The sequence below is a fragment of the Larus michahellis genome, chromosome 1, assembly GCF_964199755.1.
Source record: "Larus michahellis chromosome 1, bLarMic1.1, whole genome shotgun sequence".
In the NCBI taxonomy this organism is placed as follows: Eukaryota; Metazoa; Chordata; class Aves; order Charadriiformes; family Laridae; genus Larus; species Larus michahellis.
This window is the reverse complement of record NC_133896.1, coordinates 93,636,472-93,649,520: the sequence shown is the minus strand read 5'-3', so window position 1 is coordinate 93,649,520 and position 13,049 is coordinate 93,636,472. Positions and strand designations below refer to the sequence as shown.

The 13,049-nt window shown below is 37.1% G+C and overlaps 1 protein-coding gene across 8 annotated transcripts in view; it reads left to right on the top strand.

The window, feature by feature from the left end:
- Window positions 1–13,049, top strand: part of STXBP5L (syntaxin binding protein 5L) — a 205,921-nt gene that overhangs the window by 75,485 nt on the left and 117,387 nt on the right. For all 8 annotated transcript variants that reach the window (XM_074593571.1, XM_074593588.1, XM_074593561.1 and 5 more), the window contains one exon: window positions 1,409–1,509. In XM_074593571.1, coding sequence (XP_074449672.1) covers window positions 1,409–1,509 — 101 coding nt within the window. The remainder of the gene's footprint in view (window positions 1–1,408; window positions 1,510–13,049) is intronic.

The window sequence follows — 13,049 nt, the reverse complement described above, 5'->3', positions numbered from 1 at the left end:
CCTGGACCATTGATCCAGCCTGTCAAGATCCCTCTGTAGAACCTTCCTACCTTCAAGCAGACCAGCACTCCCGCCCAAGTTGGTGTCATCTGCAAACTTACTGAGGGTGCACTCGATCCCCTCGTCCAGGTCGTTGATAAAGATATTAAACAGAACAGCTCCCAGTACTGAGCCCTGGGGAACACCACTTGTGACCGGCGACCAGCTGGATTTAACTCCATTCACCACCACTCCTTGTGCCCCACCATCCAGCCATTTTTTTTACCCAGTGAAGCATACGCCCGTCCAAGCCATGAGCAGCCAGTTTCTCCAGGGCAATGCTGTGGGAAACGGTGTCAAAAGCTTCACTAAAGTCTAGGTAGACATCATCCACAGCCTCATCCACTAAGCGGGTCACCTTATCATTAGAAGGAGATCAGGTTAGTCAAGCAGGACCTGTTTTACTATGCATATCTCAGCATTGAAAAGAACAGTTGCTAGGATTAGGAAGGAAATCCAAGATGCAAAAAGAGAAGTTTACTGGTCAGTTATACTTGGTATGCACTGATCTTTCAGTTACAACCTCACCTTTCCTCAGAGTAAAGCATTGCCGTCTGTTTTGGCAATATCTAATTCCTCTCTGCCATAGTAATACCCAGGGATAGATCCTTTGTACTAGACCTGATCTGAGGTGTAAATGTAGTAAACCACTGCAGCAGCAGTAGAGAGCTTCCTCTGCCGTCCATTTTCACATGGCATCACTGTTCCATGGTGAGGAGAAAGACAGCAGGAAGGAGGTAGAATAAAGTTCACTTCAAGTTGCCCAGGCAGCTAGAGGTCTCAGCCTTGGAAGATGTCCATTTTTGGGGCACCAGTCTTCAGAGTATTTCTGATCTGTGATAAAGGCAGTCCTTTTGTGTACATCTCATAGTTCTTCCTAGGTCCTGTACCCCTGCTACCTGTCCCTACTTTCTTATCTGCATCTTGATATGACTACTAAACTGTGCTTGGCACTGTCACTCGTGTGTATCTGTGTGCACTAATCCCTTTATCCTTTAGTTATATCCTTCATGCTCACCTTTTTAAGTAAGTGTTGTCTGTTCTCCATTTTATTGATCTCTATGCTTATGTGGAAATACATGAGACTTCACATGTATAACCTCAGTTCAAAGCTTTAATTTTCATTTTGAATTGATGGAGTTTTAATTTAACTTTGTCTGATCTTGTATTAATTTGAAATATTTACATTTACCAGATCAATTCAAATTGACTATTATTTATGGTAAAACATATTTTTTCTAGAAGAAACCAACCATTTTTCATAAACAATGTTTTCTATGGGTAGGTCATTAACAGGGAGGATCACTCAAGAATAAGGAGGGATCTGCAGAAAAGTAATATGTTGTGCTGTATTTTGTGTCTGCTCTAGGGTGCTTTGGTCAGTGCAAGTGCAGATGATGCACTTCATTTGTGGAATCTTCGACAGAAACGACCAGCTATCCTACATTCTCTGAAATTTAACAGAGAAAGGTAAGACTATATGAGAAAAAAAAAATATCATGAAACCCGCAAACTTACTTTCGGTATTTCTCATAATACATGCCTGTTAGTTTGCCTTTCTAAAGGTGGGTATAGTTTTGTCTTGAAATTTTTTCTTCCATTGCTTGAGTCTTGTTTCCATAGAACAAAAACTTTGCTTTCTCTTTCTGCAGCCTTCCCAGAACTAGAAAAATTTTGTCTGCTTTTTGTCAAAATGTTTTTCATTTTACCTTCTATTTGCATGAACTGGTGTGAACAACAGTGTGTTTGTTTTTCTTAAGACCAGACGCCAGCACTGTGATCCTTTCAGCTGATCAGTACTAGCTGTTCAGTACCTCAGCTGACTGCACCCGGGAAATAATTATTTTCTGTACCTTGAAAGGGTTTTATTTTAGTGAAATAGTGGAAGTTTAGCAGAAATAAATTATGAATTTGGGAAACTATGGTAAATGTCAAATGAATCAGAGACTGTTTTTCTAAATTTTATCGTATCAGTACCTAATTGTAGAAATCTCTACTGAAAATAGATTAAATGAGTGGTTGTAATTTTCAAACTCAAACAGAAACTGAGCACTTCAATCTGTATTTAGTCATTCAAGTAAAACCTTCTATGATGTTATGGAGCTTGAATGCTACACTTTTCTTAAAATTGAGAAGTTCCATGTTTCTATCGAGGAATTAAGCCAGTAGACAGAAGACCAAGACTCAGTGCATAAATGCAGCAGTTGGTTTTTTTTGAGTCCTTGAGCAATACAGTTATTCTGTACTTCATCTTTGGGATGGATATTTTTTAAATTTGAAAACCTAGATGTAATACATAGTATGGTTTTGTCTGGAAGTTTTAAGTGATATTATGATTTTCTTAGTATATACATTCAGTGTTTATTAAGGTGCAGCAACTTGGTTTAGATATTTATATATTTGCTTGTGCAGTGGTGAAAGATCTCAGTGCTTTACCAGAACTATGAAGTAAACAGGCTCATCAATGCTTTAGCTGCAGCAAATCTGAAAATTATTATGGAAATAGACTTTGTTGTTTATTATTCAGATACCTGTCATGTTTGCATTTAAATGTCACCAAGTTGCAAGTTTTGTTGTAGGAAGTACTACATAATAATTTAGAAAATATACGTCCTGATTCCAAAGAGTTTATAACCTATAGCAAAGACAAATTGTATGTTCACTTGCTAGCTACTTCTAGACAGTAAGTCATCATTTTACATATGTTGATATATTTGAATCTTGGTATTCTCATCAGATAGGTACATTATCCACAATTTGTCATTGATAAATCTAAATATTGTTGGTGTTATTCCAGTACATCTTGGTCTATCTCTCCCAGCTAGCAACCTTCCGTACAACTTAAGGAATCAATGCTTATAAGAACACAGTGTCTATTCACCTGTTTGCCTGTCATTTCTCTTCAGAGACACTAGCATCGTATCTTGGTCAAAATTTTATCAGAATTTCTTTATGAAATAAACTCACACACATATAGGCTTTGCTAAGAGCAAAACACTTATCATCACATTAACCTAAATTTTCTTTTGCTTCTGACAGCCTAAAACATTGGGCAAAATATTTGGAAGCAAGTTATTTGGAGTACTGGAAACCTTTGCATAAAAACAAATGTTGTGTAATGACATTTTTGAACTGAGGTTTAAAAAGGATCTGAGGATGTAGGTTTTTTTAACAGATGCATAGCTATCTATGCTGCCTTTTGTCAAAGTCTAGTAAGTTGTGAGTAAAAAAACCCAAATATTATGCATATTTTAAGTAACCAATACAACTGCCATTTAGGTAATTTTTATTAGCACATCAAAGGCTATGAGGCAAATATCCTGATACAGTGCTATACAATATTATCAAAGAAGTAAGTCCAGTTTTGAATTAAAAAAGAGTTTTCAATAAGTATGCAGAAATAACTTCTTAGGCAGTTTTTTCTCAGGGTTCTCTAGCACTGCCCCAAGTTTTTGGTTTTTTGTATTCAATGAAATGAAATCTCTTCAAATCAAATGAATGAAATCTCTTAATTTTTATTATATTTTCTTTTAACATACATTTCAATCAATTTCAAATCATCTAACTTTCTATTTTCTAAGTTTGATTACCCATTTGGTATGTAAAATTCAACATAAGCCTCTGGGGAAGTGGCAAAAAAGTAAGGCTAAAACCCTAATTAACCCTCTCATTAATTTGGAACATTTCTCTGTATATATGCCTGTCGTGGTTTAGCCTCAGACGGCAACAAAGAACCACGTGCCGCTCGCTCGCGCCTTCCTAATACAGGAAGAATCGTAAGAAAAGGCAAGACTCTTGGGTTGAGACAAAGGCAGTTTAACAGGACAGTAAAGGGAACAGGCAAACAACAACAACAACACGGATAGGGGAATATACAAACGCGATTACGGAACCGCCGCTCGCCGGCCGGACTGGACCCAGGACGCCCCAGCCCGCTTTTAAGCAGCAACTTCCTGCCCCCTCCCCCGGCAGCTCAGGGTGGGCGTGGCTCACATGGCATGGAATACCAGGAAAAATTAACCCTATCCCCACCGGAACCAGGACAATGCCTAACAGAGTTAAGTCTAAAAGGGAGCTTCCTTTTTTTTCTGAATATATTTTTTGTGTTAGAGCACAGACGTTATGAATTACGCGATGCTCAGAGAAACAGCAAATAATGGTTGCCTTAGCTATAAGAAATTTATGGCGAAATGGATGTAAAGGGAATTTGGGATGCTGATAAAGCAATAAGATCAAAATTGATTTTCTTCAGGAAATTCAAGGGTCTGTCTTCCAAAAGTTAATGTCTTCTTCACTGTCGGAACAGTTAAAAAAATAATTATTTTCATCCTCTCCTCTTCTCTTGCAAGGGGAGGTTAAGGGAAGGCAAGATTCATAGTTAAGGGAGAAAGATTCTTTCTTTTTTCTTGTTTTAAGTTTGTTAAGTTTTTTAAGACCCCAAAATTACCTGGTTTTGATGTTTCTTAAATGGGGAGAAATGCTTGTTGACAGAGAATAGGTTTTAAAATACTGATGCATGTTTTCAGAAAACAGCAAGGTATTGAAAAAGGCCATATAGGGAAGTGTTTAGACAGTCAAAGGCTAGTTCTCACAAGAACAGCATTTGTAATTTAATTTAATTTTAGATTTAGACAGCTTTTACAGAGCCAAACACATAATTATTCAGATGCCTTTTACCTATGAAAATGGAGTATGTGACTGCTTCAAATTTTTCTACTTGCATGTCTCTCTGGAGGATTTATAAAAATTGTAATTTCATTCATACAGTATGTTTGCCTCCTTTGGTTTTGATTTTTTTTTTCTGAACAATTGGCAAATTTACTTCATGAAGTCACGCAATATAATGCACTTTTACTTAAAATTCTAATATTTTATCTGCTTGTGATGGAGAAGATAATTCTATTAGTCCACATTCTTGATTAATTTGACTTAAATTAATTAGCCTTCATGTCAAATCAGTTTATTATGGGTTTTCAAAATATTTGATGCATGAACCAGACAGCTGTTAGATTCTGTTAGATGGATGAACGCTACTTAAGTCTTTGGCTATTACTCAGTGCACCAGTCTTCACATTGTTGAACTGTTTAATTTGCAATTTTCTTCCGTTTCTTGACATTTAAGATTGCAGGATAATGGACTAAAATATGCTCTGAGCAGTGTTTCTGTATGTGTTTATGCAACTACTTGAGTGAAATTTCCCCAAGCGTATACATATATATATATTCCCCCTTTGCCTCCCGCAAAAGTAAAAAACCGTGTTTGTTCTTTTCTTCAGATGTTGGTAAAAACGTGGATGTAAAGACCAAAGAACTCTTAAATGCAGCACACTGATTATCTTTCACTTACCATGTAGCATTCAGTACTAAGACACTGAACGCTTTATGAATAATAATTCACTAACAGAAGGCACTTTTGTAGCCATTAAGTCGTAGTTTGCAACCTCTCCAGATTTATTTTTTGTTCTTCTTCTGACCTGTTGTTAAAGTAATGCTGATGCAACCTCAGCAATATTAACTTGTCTCTGATAATTCACAGCTCCTTTACTAGGTGTCTCTGCAGCAAGTGTAGAAGGAATGCTGAAGAATACGACATAATGGCAAACTGATATTTTTTGTTCTATAGTGTAATGCTCTGGACTTCTTAGCAAATTATATGGTTTTGCCTTGTATCAAAATATAAGGTTATCACATAAAATTTCTATTGCTATGATTGGAATGTAATTCAATTCAGTAAGAACCTTCAAGAAAATATAAATGTAAGCAATGTGTTTCAGTGCTTGGCCCCATGCCAAGAGCTGTAATGGTAACACAGTTGCTCAAAGACATGCTTGACAGTAGCATATGGTTGATAATATATGATTTGCTGTTCCATTTACAAATAGGACGGACAGGTAAAACGTTTTAACCTCTGGAAACACTCCATAAGAATCTTTTCAGTACTTTTGAAGGATAACATTTTGGTGATGTTCCTTATGTTAGTCCCTGCTTTTCATTCTTCGATGTCATAGGAGATGCCAGATTCATCTTCAGTAGACATTTTAGGCAAAATAAATAACTCAGCTACTGGAACTAGACACTGTCTCTATCTGCTGCAAAGAACATTAGGATTAAGCTAAAGCACTGAAAACTATTATAGACCTTAATTATTTTAACATAGTCAGAGCAGACTTCAGGAAGTATAGCTTTAAATATACTACAGTTTACGTAGGTTTCCCATTTAAGATTAGTGCAACTGGGATAGGAAAAACCAGCAGGGATCATCATACAGTCCTGCCACAGTTTATAGAAAGGATTTAAACTTTCTCAGGTTAATGATGGAAAAAACTGAGGAAAGCCAAAGAAGCCACCTTGCTGATTGGCATTTGCTTCCACATCTTGCAGAAGTTTTACTTTACAACTTCTTTGTACAGAATATTTTATTTTTTTTTGCCTTATGAAGTGTGTATTGCCAAGTATAAACACAGCACAGACCTCAAACACGTAAAATAAATATTAAATATGTGTGGTGTGGCCTTGCAGCAGCGTTTGTCACTTTTGAAAGAATGATGCTCAGGGATTTCAATAACCAATTAATATTGTTAGTATGCAGTTATTGAGCTTGGAAAGATTCCTGAAGCTCATAAAGAACACCTCTGGTCTATAGGGCTGTGCCTTAGTACTGCAGGGCAGGAAAGTGAACTTTGTCAAATAGCACTTCAGAAAGACAAAAGACTGGATACAAAGTTTCTCCAGTGAGACTGATCCAAATCATGTTCATGTAGTTACTACACACCTCTGTCTTTTCTGTTAAAAAAATCACATTGCATTCTTTTTTTGGGCCTTACATCATGTTATGGCAAATTTCATAGTACCCTTGACCTGTAGGATCATTAAGAGCCATAAGCTTTTGCTGGACTTGTTGAAATGATGAATGTCTTGGACATAAAAAGAAGTTTAGCACAAGCATTTGGGTTTTTTTCTTCAGCACGCATTAGCTAAACAATCGACAAAGGCAAAAATACAAAACATATATTAGCTTGTTGATACCAAGAATGACCAGTTCTGATTTGATAGATTTATGAGATTATGCAATTCCACTAAAGTAGAATGAAAATTCACATGATCCCTAAGATTTTCCTGTAAATAGATCTTAAATATATGGGGCCTTCTAGTGGGCTGGAGCTGAAGGGACGTCCTGCTGTGGCTACTGGACTGGCCACTGAAACCTCCTCAGTCTAGTTCCCTGCAGACCAGACAACTCATATCCCTCCTTTTATATAATGAACAAGCTGACTATGTCATGCATGAAGAGATGCTGGTCCCTTGTGATCCCAGTAAGAAAAGCACTCAGACTCCATAAGTTATAATTCAAAGTGCTATTTATTAGAGCTAGCACTATAAAGAACGAGATAATAGCATATATAATCTTACACCCCTGTTGATGCTGGGAACCCTGAGTTGTGCATTGTTAAACAGGCATCATCAGGAGGCTGTGCAGACCCCATCCATAGATAGAGTTACCCCATTTGGGTCATTCAAGTTTTTCTTCTATGAAAACAACTGTATTCATTATTTCTACTACCAAAGAGAAAGGACACTCACAGTAAAACTTCCTACTGTGCTGTTAGGTAAAGGCAAGGCCACTCAGGTGGCGCAGACACCAAGTGGGAGCTGCCTGCAGGCTCCTCTGATAGAACAAGCTGGCTGCATTTATCCTGCAGCCAAGGGTCTACAGCCTGAAGACCACACTGTACATGCAGCCCAGCGCAGCACCGGCTTGCATCTACTCAGGTCAGCTGCTGTGTGGATCACTAACTCCTCCACATGTAATGATCTCCCAGTCAGGATCGTGACACTATTATATAACTATTTGAGCTTAAGTCCACTACTCCTCCTATTAGGGAAAATTGCTTCATGCTAATTTCATCCTTCTGATGGCAAGAAACCTTCTAGCTTCAAGACTAAATTTATTTTTATGGCTCTTTTATTCCCGTTTATTGTGATTTTCTGGTATCCACATTGTCATGCATTTTAAATATTTTGTCTCTCCTTTGCAGTTAAACAGCTCATTCATATCCATTCGCAACCTGCTTTTTTCTTTTTTTTTCCACTACAAAAGTCAAGATTCTGTGTTTTCCTTTATAAATGCATGTCTTCATTCCCTTTTCTTTTCTATGGCCTTTCTTCTCATATCAGTTCTCTCTGAGCTGTTGATTAGACAGGGAAACATATTCTACATAGAGTCCCATCTGTGCTGTGGACGTTGACATTACCATTTTCTTTTGTAATCTCTGCAGAAATATGTTTACTGCTGCATACCATAATAACATCTTCCCTTTACGTGGCTTCATCTTATCAGTGCTTGTGGCCTTGCTGTGATTGACTAATACGCCCATTACACTTCTTCCCTGATGTCTATCTAGCTGGCAGGGAATGTGCTGCTTTTCAGTGCAAGCCTTTAGGAGTGGAAGCAAGACAAGTGAAATTGAAATTATCTTTTTCCATCACTTCTGTATCATGAGTTCCAACCCTAAAGTGGAAGCTCTTATTCTTTGAAGTTTGAGGCCTTGCCCTTTGCATTTTAAATTTTATTCTATTTCCTGTACTCTTACTTGTGCAGATTGTCCTTCCTCTGCAATATTGTGTCCCTAAGAGGTTTCATTAGTATTAGTAACAAGATCACTTATGAAATTACAAGATCAGCTGTAAAACTAATACTTGAGAATCCCTCGAATATCCAGTAAAATATTTCCTTTTTCAGTAAAATCAAGAGACATTAAAAATATAATTTTATAGTGATGGTTTTTATAAATGCTGTATTTAATTTTGACATATGCTAGATTTCGTACAGTAGGAATATTCTGGAATAGCCTATCTTTGGTAAACCTACCTTAGCAATACTTCTTTTCTAATCTGTACATGGTGCAATAAGCTCTATTCTGATTACAGAAGTCCCAGACATATTTTTCATTCTAGAATATTAGAAAGATCTCTGTTTATATGCAGATCCAACCTTGAATTTGAGAATGTCTGTTCTTTTTTTAATGGTGACTTTCACAGTCTTCCCCAAAGTAATTTTGAGTCCACCAGGATTCTGCCAATATTATTATTTTCAGTTTCATTTCAATTAAAAATGTCCTTAAGTATGTTATGCCACAGTATCTGCTTTTATACCTCTTTGCTAAACAACTTCTCTGAAGGCAAATAGAGCTGTCTAAGATATTTAAGATCTATGTTTACACAGCTCTGTACATAAAGGTTATATTTCTATAATGCGAATTTAAAATATGCAACAATATCATTAGCACAGTGTATCCTAGAATCACAGAATGGTTTGGGCTGGAAGGGACCTTAAAGACCATCTAGTTCCAGCCCCCCTGCCATGGGCAGGGACACCTCCCACTAGACCAGGCTGCTCAAAGCCCCATCCAGCCTGGCCTTGAACACTTCCAGGGATGGGGTATCCGCAGCTTCCCTGGGCAACCTGTTCCAGTGTCTCACCACCCTCACAGCAATGAATTTCTTTCTAATATCTAATCTTAATCTACCGTCTTTCAGTTTGAAACCATTACCCCTCATCCTATCACTACACTCCCTGATAAAGTGTCCCTTCAAATATAGTAATTTGATTTTTGGTGACTTCTCAGAAAAGTCTCAAAACAGCAAATACAGTTGCCATGTTACATTGGTTACATATATGTCTTCATTTTAAAAGCATGTATCCAGGACTTAAGAAAACACATGGCAAAGCATGTAGAATAATTTGGCAAATGTTTTTCTATTTCATGGTTATCAATCATTTGCAAATGAATGCACATTTTCTTCGCATTGGTGCATTAAACACAGGTTGACAGAAAATGGCTGGTAAGCTATATATGAATTACTCTTAGAGATAACAGATGTATTTAATAGTGCAAGGACCAAAAACGGTGAAAGATGACTTACAAACAATTACTTTCTCCCTTTTGCTAAAACTGTACCAAATGAAGTGGAGATAGCCTCCACTTCGCCCAGTCCACCCCTGAGCTGTTCATTTGACTTACTACTTTATTTGAAGCTTTTTACATAAAATATTTTGGCAAATACGTAGGAGTCTTGTGATTTCATCTGAGTCTGTGGAAAGCATATCAAGTGAAGGTTTCTAACAAGAAATTTCTCAACTCTGAAACACCAAAATCACTGTTTCTAGCTGGTAGTAGGCCAGATGTTCTGGCTACAAATACAGCATAGTTAAAATGTTTGAAAGGTGAAATTTACTTATAACAGCTAATGAAATAACTTTATGAATTTGCTGTATGTATATGCATGTATGTGAATGCACATATATCTGTGTGCGCATGTGTGTACACGTGCATACGCACACACATACATGAAATAATCATGACCCACAGAGCTTCAGGATTAAAATGCAAAGCTAGCACAATTGTCTGCGGACTTCACATCAGTACAAGGACTAGAGGGCCCTCTGGCCTGACAAACCCTGTTTTCCAATTTACCTCTTCCTCTGTGTCACTCTGGCAGTAGTTCCTTTTATTATTTCTATGAGAAAACAGGTATTTCTTCAAAATTCCATTTTGCAAAACATCTTTGTGAAGTTTTGTTTTTACTACAATATGGAAGTAAAAAATGTTCTGAATTATCTAATTTTTATGTCACCTGGCCATCTCTGACTGTCTGCCTGGGTAACTGACGTGTTTGTTTCTTCCCTCAGAAAAAAATCCTTTAGCTCTCAGCAGAAGACATAATGTTGTTACACGCTGCAAAACTTTAGATCATACACTGAGCAGTGTGCTTGTTGTTTCTAATGCTTTGTAGAAACCAAAGGATGTTTGTCAGTAGATTACTGCTTTTTTGAGAAAACACAGTGTAACATGTTATGTTATTTTCACGTAGCAGCTGTGTTGCCAAATTGCTCTAAGGCCGGGTTTGGATAGCAAAATTTAAAATATATACACAGCCATACATTGAACAACCGTGTTTCATGGCCTTAGTCATAACAAATGAGAAGTCCAATACTGTAATACCAAAATGCATCATCTACTTCATATCATACATAGTCATATTAGACAAGAGCAAAAAAAGACTTTTAAAATTTAAACAAGTTCAGACAGCATAAACAGTCTACATTGTCAGTTGGAATTTTCAGCTTCCCACAGTTAGAGTATCGTTACAGGAATTCCGTGTGTTTACTTTTTGAAGTTTTCAAATTCGAGTTTTGAGACGTCTTTCATAGTGCTGTTCAGATCTATCCTTTGACCTTTGTTACTTTAGATTTCCAGTCGTGTACTAAAGCAGTGGAGAACATGCAGCCATTCTGCTGCAGTAAGTCACTTGCTTCTTGGAAACCGCACCACCCCTTTCCTGCCCAGGCACATGTCAGCTTCAAGCAGACTCCAATGCGATGATTTAGGATACTTTTCCTACTGTCACAATAAACTCTGGGCGTTATTCCAGTAAATCAGAAATAGAGCTAGTAATGTCAGTGTTGAGATTATCTCATTAAACAGTACATGAGCAGGAAGAGAAGAGAGACTACAGATTGCAGAAAAACAAGGACCGTTAATCACAGAGTCCCTGTCTACTGAAGCATAACAAATGAGAACAGCTGGTGTCCAATAAGTCTACATGATTTTAATTGATGGAAGCTGTTTAGAAAAAAAGTGGGTATACATGGAAAAAGTATACACATATAAAAATGCATGTGTTTTTTTACTTTGAAGTTAATTTCAGTATTTCAGTATTATCCTGGTAGTAGAGTCATTCGAAATAGCTTGATCGATATTGGTGTAAAATAGGTTTTAAACTCATTATAGTAAGAATATATGATATAAACACAGATTAGTGTATGTTGCAGCAAACAGGGGATCAAATACTAGCATATCTTTAGTTTACTTTTCTAGCAACTACGTAAAGTCAAGCTGTTTAGCAAAAGATGAGGTTCAGCCTTTCATCTTTGATCTAAGTCCTTTTTTGAAACTATGAGATTGGGAGGCAAAAACTGTGTTTTCGATTTATAGCTTCAGTGTTGGGTGAGAGGATGAGAGAAACTCTACCCTTAGGTGTTGGGTTTTTTAATGCAGCTGCTACAAAATCAATGAAAGAAATAAATCAAAAACTTTCTCTTTTGAGAACATCTCCCTCTTCCATTCTTTATATGTTGTCTGTCTTTTATTGCTAAGAAACTCGGTACCTATTATAGCGGTCTGTATTGCCCATCACTGTCACTATCCTTGGTATTACAACTCCAGTTTTACTTACCCTTCAAAGAAATTAATGGAGAACAAGTGAAGTATTACAAATAAAAAATAGTGATTTCACAAGCCAGTAGACAAGAGAAAAATCATGTACGTTGTCTTTCCCCTAAAGATGAAAGCCAGAGTCTGTTTGCCAACCCTGTTTCATTAATTTGCTCACTCCACTGATTTTGTGGAACTTTTATTCTCATTTTTGTCGTCTAATGACCTTGAGTTGGCATCAGAAACAAATTCTAAGCCAATGAAAAGTATGCTGGTTTCTTCCAGCATCTTTTTTCTTTTTAAAGAAGCAAATTTCCATCTTTTTTTCCTGATCCAAGCCTACACGTTACACCTGTTCAGTCTACTGCATTACTGTTGTGTAATACTAAAGATCTAGCAAGGGAGGGTCGGCCACTTCCAATGTCAGGGATCCTGTTCCCACATGCAAGACATCCCAATGAATTTACAGTCAAAACATTTGTCCAAAAGGAATGAAATTAATTTTCTGTCATCTTGAAGGTTAAACAAATTATTAGTAGCACAAGCTACAAAAGTTGCCATCCCCTTGCACACTGGGATTTCAAGAGCGACTTTTAAGTTGTTCTGGAGCTCCAGTAATGCCAGTTAACGTGATGCTGTGCTGCTGTTAAGGCAGACAGCCACTGAGTTACTGAGGGTGTGAATTTAAATGCCTGCAGCGTGTGTTATAGGAAGTTACCGTGCAGCTGTCTTTTCATATATGTTACGGCATGTTGAAACGGCCAGGATGATCTTTTATGGAGTTGTAAGAAGGTT